Below are 12,721 nucleotides of genomic sequence, written 5' to 3'. Positions count from 1 at the left end.
TATAAAAATCATACGTGTCGCGATGTGGCTGCTCCCTTTTTCTTGGAGTCATCAGATTTGCTTTATTTTTAAATGAAAGCTTCTCATGCATTTGACCCGAATTCACGGGCATTGGTCTAATCAAACCTAGATATTTTTTAAACGGGTTATAACATCTCATTAAATTAAAAACTATGTATGATTTATTTAAAAAATATATATATAATTTATAATTAAAAAACCAAATTTATAGTAAAACAAAAAATAAACGGGGCTTGGGTCTCATCAAACCCATATAGTTTTTAAACTGGTTTATGACATCTCATTTATTTGTGAAACAATTTATCATCAAACAATAAGTATATTATTAATTTTCATACAATAAGAAAAATTCAAAAAATAAATAAATATTAAAACAAATAATATAAAACAACCCACGTAATACGGGGATAAAAACTAGTTTGAATATAAACAAGCAATATACCATGGTGGGATCATATGTTCATATATATGCATATGACTAAATAACATAGATATTCGTTTGTTTATTCATTTTGTCAATTACCGTGTATTATGCAAAGAAAAGATATTTTAAACATTTTTTTCTAAGGATGATGTTTGTAATACTAGTTATATACTTATGCAAAGAAAAGATATTTTAAACATTTTTTTCCTAAGGATGATGTTATGCAAAGAAAAGATATTTTAAACATTTTTTTTCTAAGGATGATGTTTGTAATACTAGTTATATACTTCTTTGCCTTTTAGTCATTTTGTTTCTTGGAAAAAGTTGACCAAGTAGTTCGAGTCTCCTCCTTTTTACTTTATGACACTACCACATGTGCATGTCTATATTGACAGTGAACCATAATGGACTGAGCTCATAGGCGTGGTAATACGACACAAATCTAATATGAGATTCAGGGGTTTGATTTAGTCTAACGGTTTCAAGTCGAATTCACAATCACGTTTACCTAAAGGGGTTGCATTCGGATTGACCATACATGTTTACCTCTTTTAATCGTTTCATCTTATAGTTAACTTTTTAAAACTTTCATGTCATAACTTAAACCGGCTCGGTAGTTTATGTCCAAGTCTAATATATAAAACTTTTATAAAAGAGTAAATCGTATTGTTATACCTACGTGGTATGGAGTCTTCTTGTTCAGTAAGGGCAATGCCGAATTTAGAATGGGACGGGAAAATAAAACATTAAAATATGTAGACAACAAACTTCAATAAATATATAGATAAATATACATATTACAATAGCCGTATCATGATTTATCTTTTGGACACAGTAGTTTCATTCGTAACATTTTCAACTGCTTCAATTTTTATGCTACAACAAGTCTATCCGGTTTATTCCAATTATTAAGTTTTCTTTTGAAAATACAAGCAAAGTTTATCTGGAAGATGATATTTTTCGTTTCACAAACCTTTACATAACACTTACTATACAAAGAATCGGGCATTTGGGGGGGGGGGGGGGGGGCTTTGAGAAATCCGAATCAGGCACGATAAATTTGAATATACTTTTAGTTAAAGTTGGATATGTTTTCATAAGAAAATAGACAGTGTTGAGTGGAAGTTAGTTTGCCCATGAGCAAGCATTAGTCAAACCCTAAATTGACCATCATATAAGTAGTTGTATGTAGTTCTAAACATTGTGCTATAACTGAAAGGTATGGTGGGAAAAGGAGACGCGATTTTGTTCTGGCTTGATCCCTGGCTTAGCGATATCCCGCTGAAAGATCGCTTTCCTGATTTGTATAAACTTGAGGTGGTCAAAACTTGTTCTGTCCGGGATCGGTTAGAGGGAGGGGTCGGGTGGTTGTGGAGACATGATCCTGATTCGGAAGACGAGAGAAGGGATTTTTCTGATCTCCAGACCTGCTTGAACTCGGTAATCTTAAATGACGGGTGGAGATGGTTGGGGGACCAGTCGGGGAGGTTCTAGGTAAAGTCCGCAAAGCTTGTGTTATCTTACTGCACAACTTCTAGCAATCGTTTTGTCATCGATTGGTGTAAATGGGTCCCGTTGAAGTGAAATGTTTTTGTTTGGAGGGCCGAAATGAATAGAATTCCGACTAAAGATGCGTTGATTAGAAGGGGCATATCGGTTGGGGATGGTCTATGTTCGCTATGCGGCAGTGAGGAGGAATCGGTGACTCATCTTTTCACTTCGTGTGTGGTCGCCACTGTTTTGTGGCAAAAAGTTAGTGGGTGGTGTCATATTCCGAACATTTTTGCGTTCTCGTTCAGAGACCTGGTGGAGATTCACAGCCATAGCAGACTTGGAGCTGCTAAGAAGATAGTGGTGCAAGGCATCTTGGTTACCGCGTGTTGGTGTTTGTGGAAGGCTAGGAACAATGCGGTTTTTTCGGCAGGGCAAGTGAAAGTGGAAGACATCTTTAGTGAAGTCAAGGCCTTGAGCTTCTTTTGGTTCAAGCATAGATCTAAGTTTAAAAATATCATTTGGAACGATTGGTGTAGATTTGTAATTATGTAGTGTGTGTGGGTGGTTCTCCGTCCCGGTTTTCGGGTTCGGTTTGTTTCTAATGAAGTCCTCTTTAAAAAAAACTGAAATCAATAAATATTTTTGGTCGTGACATAACATGATTACCTAAATCGAGTAAACCACATGTGTCTACTGATTGGTCTTCTTGCAATTATTCGAGAGTAAATCGAGTAATATTTTCCAAGAATATATGTTTATACAATGCATTAGACACATAAGGTTTGATTCGAGTAATATTTACCAACAACATTTGTTTATACAATGCATTAGACACATATAGTTTGATAGAGGGGAAAGATTAGTTAGGATTTTTTCATAAAGGCAAATTTTAGAGCATTAATTAGCTATAACATATATATCTCGGGTGTATTGTTTACGGGTGTTTTGTTTAAGATTTGATAAAAAAAACTTACTAATTAATTAACCAACTTATTCATTTTATAAAAATATATACTTGTCTATATATATTTTTTAATTTATTTAAATTCGTTTGTTTAATATGTTGGATATTTTTTCACTTTTATTTTATAGATTTATTTAAAATTTTATTAATTAGTTAAGAAACTTATTTGTTTTATAAAGATATACTTTTTCCTCTTTTTAAATTAATTTAACTTTATTTTTCCCTAAATTAGCGAACAAGGTTTTCTTGTTTATAAGCATTCGTTAAGAAAATGAGGGTGTTCAAACAAACAAATAATAGATAATAAACTGAAAAAGTATATAAGTTAGTTGAACAATCGAAATAAAACAAACGAGCATCTAGTGAACACTTGCTCGACCGATAACAACGCCTTAAGATTGAGGATATGATTATCTAATAAACTTTAAACTTTGAATAACTCCCTATTATTTAAAAAAAATAGTATAAAAGATTATAATAATTATAAAATGATAAAAGTATATAACTTAATCAAACAAACAAAAATAGATAAATCATAAAATGTGTAAAAAGTATTATTTATATAAAAAAACAGGTTGTTTAATTAATTAATAATTTTTTTTAAAAAAATTATAAATTAAAAGTGAGAAAATATATAACTTTTTCAAACATACAAAAATAAATGAATTAAAAAAAAGTTACAAAAAGTATACATTTCAAAAATAACAAACAAATGAGTTGGTTAGTTGATTAATAAATTTTGTCAAATTTGTAAAATAAAAATGATAAAAAGAATAAAAGATGCATTATATAAAAAAATAAAAAGCAAAAAAATAAAAAGTTACTACTGATAGCCTCAGGAGCCAAAACCACTAACAAAACGCCCGGGGCTCATTCATCTAAAAAAATCCATTTTGGGCTATGAGATTAAACCGCAAAAGCGAAAAATAGCATTTTACTCTTGAAGAAATTAACAAAGTTATAACAAAAAAAATATAGAATAAATAAAATAGCGTAGATTAGTATGCACAAATAAACTCTATTCGAAATTTGTATATTAAGAATATCACAATCGGTCACAAATTTTGGTTGTTTTTTTTCTCTTGAAATGAAACATTTAAAAAGAATTTTAATTAATTTTAAAAAAAAATTATGAAGTGTTTGTTAGGCAAACTTTTTAAAAGAATCCGTATGAATCTTATTTCCAATTCGTTTCCTGGTATTAGGTAGGGGTGAACAATTTAACCGTCATAACCGTTAACGAACCATAACTGTCATAACCGAACCGATTTTAACCAATAACCGTCATAACTGATGGGTTGGTTTTAATGAAGTTTTGAAACCGCCAAATGTGGGTCGGTTTTGGTTATAGATACTTTCAAATCCGCACCGAACCGACCCATTTATTTAACCAACAATATGTTTGGGATTTATTTTCAATAATTATACCATTTTGATGTGTTCGGTTCAACTTTTGTTATCAAATTAATTTAAATTTCATTGTTAGATTATATAATGTCATTTTTTTTAACATTTGATATTAATATTATGGATTATATATTTAGTTGAATTATGTCAAGTCATTTTTTCTAATATTTGGTATCAAACTTTTAGGCTCAATTATATTGTTTTGGTTACGGTTAACCGACTCATAACGGATCGGTTATGGTTATTGTTAGCCATTAACTGACATATTGGTTATGGTTATGGGTTTAGCTAAAAACTGCTCCAAACCGACCCATGCACACCCCTAGTATTAGGAATTCTTTTGACTAAGCCAAGCCTTTCTTCTTCTTCTTCTTCTTCTTCTTCTTCTTCTTTAAATATATAATAAATCCTAAAAAAAATGGTAGATTTTGTATAGCTAGGTCATGTGTGGAATTCACTTTCAGATTGAAACAATTCATGTCATCGGAAATTAATAACTGGATAAGATGGAAAATGATTTTCAAAAACCAAGAAATTTTCTTTCTAGCGAAATTTGAGGTGTTGACTCGAAGTTTTGAAATTTGCCTAAATGATTTCTCTATATAGAAGTCGAACCAACACACTGATTGGGACATAAGGTTTCATAAACAATTACAATAGTTTGATGCATCATATGCAGTTATATCATTATCATATTATCATGAAATTCATCTGGTAGCAAACTCAATAGCTATTGAAATTCTAAGATCCCAACGAATTAAAGATGCTATTGTGTCCTAGTTGCTACCAAATTCATAACTAAGTTGCTACTGCAGATCAAAAATATTAACCTTTAGTCTTGGTCGACCTTCAGTAGCTACCGACCTTTAGTAAGCAAATTGCTACCGACTAGTAGCAATGTTTTACTCTTTCAAAGATCATGCAATTTTAATCCATCCATGCGCGAAGCTACCCATGGTCATTACCCCTTGGGCTCCACAGGGGACCAATCTCTTGACCATGCCAGGGTGGTGCCCTCTTGGAACCCATAGCTGCCGTAGAAGTTTCTTAGTATCGAAAACATAATAATCTTGAACGAGTGTTTACTCTACACCTTCTAACTTATATCAAAGTCTTTTTTATGATATTTTATTTGGTCTACAAGTAAACTCTGGTTATCTTAAAATTGTCTGATAACACCAAAATCAGTAACATGCAATTCAGCTGTAAAATCTTGTTGAGTTTTGTGTACAAAAAGGGACCTTATAAGTAGAATATAAAATTATGTAAATGCTTATTATACTAAAGAAAATGTGATTAATTTGAATAGTTGGTGTGCACAAGGGTTTATGTCCCATAAACCTACTTACATGACCCATGTCATAAATTATTTTAGACATATGGATTTCACATCTTGTTATGGAAAGGGTGAAACATCCATAATTTATTAAAGAAATCACATAAGGGCAGCCTAAAATTGTTAGTTTTGGTGTGACACACTTCACCACTATATATCTCCCTACACACTTCACTCACAAAACCACTTCAAATCTAAGTTTTAACTTTGCAACCTACAATCATGAGACTTGGTATCAACCCGGTTCAACCATTCACACCGATGGTCAACCGACCGCTAGAGCCATTGTGTCAATCGCATTGCGCCATTCCCATGAAGACTGCGCAACATACTAGTGGTTATACTCGACCTCCCGCTAAATGGGATCGATTGGTTAATGATTCAAGAGAAGGTAGTCATACAAGGTCATTGAATCTGCTCCATAATAGATGGAAGGAGTACCATGGGTCCCAAGATTGGGAAGGCTTGTTGGACCCACTTGATGACGGTTTACGCAGTGAGATCATGCGGTACGGGAGTTTTGTTGAGGTGGCATACCAATGCTTCGATTCCGATCTATCATCACCAAGTTATGCTACATGTCGGTACGCGCGCAACTCGATGTTGGAACGGGCTGGTGTTTATGGAAGCGGGTATTGTGTGACCAAAAATTTATATGCCACATCATCAATTCCAATGCCACGTTGGACTGGTCAAATCGGAGTGCGATCCAGTTGGATTGGCTATGTGGCAGTCTGTGAAGATGAAAATGAGATATCAAGGCTCGGTAGACGAGACATAGTCATTTCATTGCGTGGGACCACAACTTGTACAGAGTGGCTCGAGAATCTAAGAGCCACTCTGACAAGTTGCCCGTTTGGCAATGCCAATGATGACGGCTCGATGGTGGAAACCGGCTTTTTAAGCCTGTACACTTCTAGCACATCAGTATGTCCAAGCTTACAACAATCACTACGAGACGAGATTTCAAGACTAGTTCAGAAATATAACAATGAGCCAATAAGTGTCACCATCACCGGCCACTCGTTAGGAGCTTCACTAGCCATTTTAGCTGCCTACGACCTCAAAACCACCATCAAACACGATTTACATCTCTCTGTTATCTCGTTCGGTGGCCCTCGGGTTGGTAACAAGAGTTTCAGACAGAATCTAGAACGACAAGGAACGAAGATTCTACGAATAGTGAATTCAGATGACCTGGTCACAAAAGTACCAGGTTTTTTTGTGGAAGATAATAATGACGTGGCACAAGAAAAGAAAGGTCGTTGGATGCAGAAACACGTTAGAGACAACCAATGGACGTATGCTAACATAGGCCATGAGTTACGCCTCAGCAGTCGAGCCTCGTTAAAGTTAAACAGTATGAATGTGGCCACGTGTCATGATCTAAAAACATACCTGCATCTGGTAAATGGCTTTGTGAGCTCAACTTGCCCAACAAGTGCAGGAATGATGCTTGAAAAAGCCACTACTGTTCCCTTCAAACAATAATTTTTTAAATTATTTCTTCTCTTTTTTTTCAATAGAAAAGTTAGTTAGATATATACAACATTACCCCTGAAAATATTATATTATTTAGTCTCATGGTTAGGTTTCATTTTTATTGTGACATCAATTAAATTGTGTCCAACACACATTTTGAACAATTTACATTCATCTTGTTTGACATGTTTTAAGCCTCACTTGCATAAAGCACATGCAGGTGCGAGATGAGAACATCACAATTCTCGTTATCAACTAAATAAAAATGTCCAAAATAACGTTCTTATATGTATGATTTTGTACGATGTATCAAACTATCCAAGTTTCATGTCGCGATGAAATTACTATTTTTAAATAAGATTTAATGAACTTTTTTTTTTCAAAAAGAAAATGCTACAAGCCTTTGAAGCACAAATGGCACCAAATCAAACAAATTTTAATATTTTGACATTTTTATATTTTTGTTATTGCTAAAACTATGATTAGTTAGGAAAATACAAAGCAAATTACCAGTAAATCAATAAAATCGTAACAAAAAATGATCCTAAGAAAAAAGAATACCTTTATTTTAGTTTAAAATTATTTAAATACATCTATACTTAAAACTTAACTTATACTGTGAAACCACAAAACTCTAGTTTGACTCAAACTCAAACAATAACATATGAACTAAGCATGGACGTGGGTGGCGTACATAAAACCGAAGCAGAGAAAGATGGTAATTGAAGTGTAACCGGAAAATATATGTAAAAAACTAGCGTTTACAGAATTAAGATTTTATTAACTCATAATGCTATGAACATGGGTAGGACAAAACAATATGAAGAACAACTAATGCAGTAATGTCTACCTTAAACAATAGTGCTCTTGTTTATTTTTGAAGACTTGAGGATGGAAGTCTCCCCTTTATATTATCACTGATTTTTACCAGTCATACCTGCAGCCACCTGCGTTTTTTAGCCACTTATCAGTTAAAATAAACAATAAATTGTGCAATTCACTTGTCAATTTCATTTTCCATGCACAAACACAAGTTTGTACGTGTACATGCGTACTTGTATCCCTACATATATATGCAAGCGTATTATTTGTACATATATACATATGCATACATATGGGCACAATGGCACATTCAACACGGAACCAATTTTAAGTGGAGAAATGTTTAATCATGTGGTTACATAATCACTTAATGTATCACAGTTAAGGCAATGCAATTTTATACAGTTATTGCAATTCTGTACTTAAAATTGGTTCTGTATAGAACGTCTATGTGTGTGTGTGTGTACAACCAATATGTAATACTCACGTCGTTTAAAGCCGGTTTGCGAGCTTGCTTGGATGGTTCAAATGAGTCCAGCATAGGTTTCACCACAGCAGGAAGAAATAGGCCTAAAAGTAACAGTAACAAGTAGGTGGATTAAAATACATTTAACAAACAGTATTTATTTGCAAAAAAACATGATGGTTATCAAGAAAGTAAATCAAACTCCCAAGATAAGTCACACTTTTTAAGATTGATAAATCAGTCATATAATTTAAGTTGTAAGTCCTGCTACAAGACTGATCATGAGCTTGGCCCGGTTTTAAAACAAGTTAAGACCGGTGTGAAGCCGGCCCTGAAGCCCAGTCCCCAAGTCAGCTCCATGTAATATAAAATTTAATATCTTTATTAGTTAAACAATTTTTGCATATTATTTTTCATGTCATTAATCATTATTCGTTTATATCATAATTTTTTTTCCCTGTAACCATTTATTAGTAAAATTATTTTTTCCATGTAATATAAATAAAATGTATTATAACTCACTCCACATGATCAACTCGACTACAAGGTTTTATTTGTTTCAACAAGTAATGAATATGGGCCGACGAAATAAGTTATGCGCCGGCACATCTATCTCGGGTCAAGATATTGATCCCAATTATGGACTTAACTACTTAAGTCATCATTCGATATTACTTACTGAGGCCTCATGCATTTAGCACATTGTTTACGCGGTTCTATCCATACAAAAACAGTAACATTTTTGGTTATGTATAAAAAATGTGAAATTAGGCAAATGACAATCGATCTAATTTCCATATTTAAATTGTAAAATTTATTTTTGGGGCAAGAGGATAATTACGTACACCCGATTGATAAGATATAACGGCAACAGGTTGATGAAACACATATTAATCATCGATCGTAATATAATAATAATAATAATAATAATAATAATATATTGAACGAATTGCATCCAATTGATAAAATTAGGGTTAATATAAATGAAATGAAATGTGAATGTACCAACGCCACCGATGAGACATGAAGCAGCAACAATTGGCTCTTTAACTACAAATATTTTCAGCTTCTCCATCACCGCCATTTTAATTTCTTTCTATTTCTATTGATCTCTCAATCTCACCTGCGTGTGTTATGTGCTAACTGGTAAGGGTAGTTATTGTTGGCGGGTAACGGTAACCCGTTTGGTTCGGGTTGGGTTAAGATGCATAAAGGGATCTCACTACCCGACCCGGGCCCAATTGAAAAATAAAACATTGTGTAATTAAAAAAAGTTACAAATTTATATTTATATTTATATTTATATTTATAATTATAAAATTCAATATAGATTATATGCATACATAATTATTAGAGATGTAAACGAAACAAAAGTTCTGCTAATAGTTTGTGAATCATTCGATGGAAAGTTTGTTTATTTTCGATTAGTTAAACAAACATGAATAAAACCCCTGCTTGTTCAATTGTGTTCGTGAACGTTCGGTAATATGTTATGAAAATTTGTTTGCATAAGTTGATGAAAGTTTATTGTGCATTTTATATTATTTAACTTATTACACCTAACATAAAATTAGAAAACCATATTCTAACATTGTTTTTGCATTGTTTTCATTTCTTTTTTCATAATTCACATTGATGAATACATCGACTTTAATCTCTAGACTCGTCGATTTCATTTGTGATCATAAACCTTTCGCGAACACATTTTTTTCCTTAATAAACGAACACAAACACAAACATAAAAATCTCGTTCAGTAAGTGTTTGTGAACCGTTTATGAACACCCTATTTCCTTGACAAACAAACATAAACAAAGACTTGTTCGGTTAATGTACAGCCCTACATACATTGATTAAGTTTAGCGCATACAAGAAATTAAAATACCTCAAAATATAAAAGATGAAAATCAGTTCATCGGTTACGTGACTTATGATGACTTATCTGAGCACAACAAACTAATTATCAAGTTTGCATGTAATATTATGTTTTATTAGCTATAGGATAGAAATAAGGAGCTACTTGGATAATGAGATGAGTGCATCTTGCTCATAAGGTAGGGCTTGTGATATGTACAAGAACACAAAAGAATCGATTTTAAAATAAGCTTTAGACCCCAAAAATGTTAACCCGTTTAATATTCAAGAACAAAAATGATTTTAACCATAACAAGTAATAGACTTCTTAACAACATAAAACAAATAAAAATAGCAGAACAAAGATCAAGTACCCAAAGGCTTTTAAAAGATACATTGTTTTAAACTAAAACACACAAATAAAAGACATCTAATCAAATAAGCCGAATCCCATGTCATCGTCACTCTCTTCCTTAGGCTCTTCCTGTGTACATCAAGACGCAAAACATGAGTTACGAAACCTAAAATAAAAATAAAAAAGTGGAATTTACCTTCTTCTCTTCCGGAGGAGGAGCAGCGGCAGCTGCACCTCCAGCAGCAGCAGGAGCAGCCGCAACTGGTGCACCGCCACCACCACCTCCAGCTCCAACGTTTGCGATAAGGTCACTGATGTTTTTCTTTGCAAGTTTAGCAAACAAACTTGGCCAGTAGGATTCAACCTCAACATTAGCCGCTTTCAAAATGGCAGCAATCTTGTCGGCCTAAAAAATACACCAAAACATACGAAAAAATTGTTTGTAATTACCTTCAACAAAAAATTCATACAAGTATCGTATTGATTGCAACCGGTTCTGACACAAAATCTGCCGTTTATGATGACTAACAAAGACTGATTAGAGTCCTAGACGACTTATATGTCCAATTTAATTAATCTATTCCATCCTTTCAAATGAAAACAACACTCTAAACATCAAAATATAAATCTTATGTCTTCCTAACCATAATTATAAAGTAAATAATCCATCATGGTCACAAAACAGCCGATTTACTTTTTGACAATTAAAATACAGTTTTCACCTGAAAATTTAAGTAAAGATTTAACTAATGGGATATAAAGCCTTCGCGGCCTCTCTACAATCTTCATTTGTTACCCTAAACAAATAAATAGTGTGTTGGAACAACAACTTATGTTTCCTAATTACAATATTTCATCCACAACATTAAGACACAAAACAAAAACATTAAATGAAGGGTAATAAGTTACTAACAGTGACAGAGATGCCATCATCAGTAAGAATCAAAGTAGCGTAAGTGGAAGCAAGCTCTCCGACCGACATGTTTCTCTGTCAAACAAAAACAAAAACCTTAAATAACAAAAAAACACAAATGATATGTTTTAACCAAACTGATTACAAAATATAACTGAATAGAGCAAATGAACCTGAATGAAAGAAGATCAAGATTTTTGTGTGACTGAGCCCCAGAGAGAAACAACTCTGCCGCCTTGTGGTGTGTAGTGTTTAATGATGAATAAACCCGAGGGTAATATTGATGGATGACTAGACTGGGCTCTATGGCCCATGTAATATGGGTCAAGAATTTTATTATATGAAGGGTGTTGAAAATGGACCAAAGTTTATGATTCAACCAAGCCACTTGGGTAGGTGGGCTTATCCAAGCTCTTGGCCTCTTGGGACTTCGAATATAGATTTGGTATTTTTAAAACGACCTTTTTTTTTGTGTTGTGGACATCATAGTTCTTAAATTATAGAGTCACGTTGTCTCACTCTGCAGACTATTTGTCTTAACCGGGCTCACGTTGACTTCAAAAGTTTGGCTTGAGCGTTCCCCCGAAAACCATTATGTCAGCTACCACATAACAGTCGTTAGTTTGGCTTGGGCTTCACTTTGGTATTGATTTAATTAATTTCATTATGTAACAATCATTTAATTATTATGATTATTTGGTATAGGTCATTTTTAAAAACTATGAAAACTGGTTGAATAGCTCAAATCAAACTAGGTTAGTTTGTTTGGCATTTTGGCTTGTTTGAGAACAACACGATCTAGCTGATGATTATTGTGGTTTAATGGTTTGGATCGATTTGAAATTTAGAACCGGTTGTGTAAACCGAACCAGATTTTATAACTCTATTTATCTATTTTTTTTATTTTTTAATAATATAGGTCAATATATGTTATAAGAATTATTCATACGTCAAACGGTCTGGTTAATCCAATGTCGTATGTGTATGTAACCGAAAACAAACTGAAAAAGTTGATTATAAAAAAAAATTAATCAAAAGATTCAAAACCACTTGTTAGTCTTTTTCTTCAGTTATTATTATTATTATTTTTTTGTTATGGCTCATTTATTCGGTTTTCTTTTATCGTCCATGTTCGGTGTTTATTGTCTAGATTAGGCTTTATGTTTTGCTTTAGGGTACATGGTA

The 12,721-nt window shown here is 33.1% G+C and overlaps 3 protein-coding genes and 1 pseudogene across 4 annotated transcripts; 2 read left to right on the top strand and 2 right to left on the bottom strand.

Annotated features, from left to right (window-relative positions):
- Positions 1–2,053: 2,053 nt before the first annotated feature.
- LOC143600047 (uncharacterized) lies at positions 2,054–2,491 on the top strand. Its single transcript, XM_077077846.1, has one exon. It carries the CDS (start codon positions 2,054–2,056, stop codon positions 2,489–2,491), a length of 438 nt encoding a protein of 145 aa, XP_076933961.1.
- A 3,175-nt stretch (positions 2,492–5,666) lies between these two features.
- LOC143600046 (phospholipase A(1) DAD1, chloroplastic pseudogene) lies at positions 5,667–7,137 on the top strand (annotated as a pseudogene).
- A 598-nt stretch (positions 7,138–7,735) lies between these two features.
- LOC143600045 (uncharacterized) lies at positions 7,736–9,555 on the bottom strand. Its single transcript, XM_077077844.1, has 3 exons — positions 9,422–9,555; positions 8,438–8,520; positions 7,736–8,075 (listed from the first exon to the last, which is right to left on the bottom strand). The coding sequence occupies exons 1-3, from the start codon at positions 9,498–9,500 to the stop codon at positions 8,043–8,045; spliced, it is 195 nt and encodes a 64-aa protein (XP_076933959.1). The 5' UTR covers positions 9,501–9,555; the 3' UTR covers positions 7,736–8,042.
- A 1,064-nt stretch (positions 9,556–10,619) lies between these two features.
- Positions 10,620–11,793, bottom strand: LOC143600044 (large ribosomal subunit protein P1w-like). 2 transcript variants are annotated; one of them, XM_077077843.1, is made up of 4 exons: positions 11,711–11,793; positions 11,537–11,616; positions 10,820–11,029; positions 10,620–10,752 (listed from the first exon to the last, which is right to left on the bottom strand). In XM_077077843.1, the coding sequence occupies exons 2-4, from the start codon at positions 11,603–11,605 to the stop codon at positions 10,699–10,701; spliced, it is 333 nt and encodes a 110-aa protein (XP_076933958.1). In that variant the 5' UTR covers positions 11,606–11,616; positions 11,711–11,793; the 3' UTR covers positions 10,620–10,698. The 2 variants fall into 2 exon arrangements, with proteins under 2 accessions (XP_076933958.1, XP_076933957.1); XM_077077842.1 differs by having other exon boundaries at positions 11,537–11,609; positions 11,710–11,775.
- Positions 11,794–12,721: the final 928 nt, after the last annotated feature.

This window comes from Bidens hawaiensis, unplaced genomic scaffold (genome assembly GCF_021521415.1).
Source record: "Bidens hawaiensis isolate Kalapana, Puna unplaced genomic scaffold, B.hawaiensis_p1.1 tig00053247_1, whole genome shotgun sequence".
NCBI classification, from domain to species: Eukaryota; Viridiplantae; Streptophyta; class Magnoliopsida; order Asterales; family Asteraceae; genus Bidens; species Bidens hawaiensis.
Note: the sequence above shows the minus strand (reverse complement) of the source record. Positions and strands in the feature narration are given on the sequence as shown.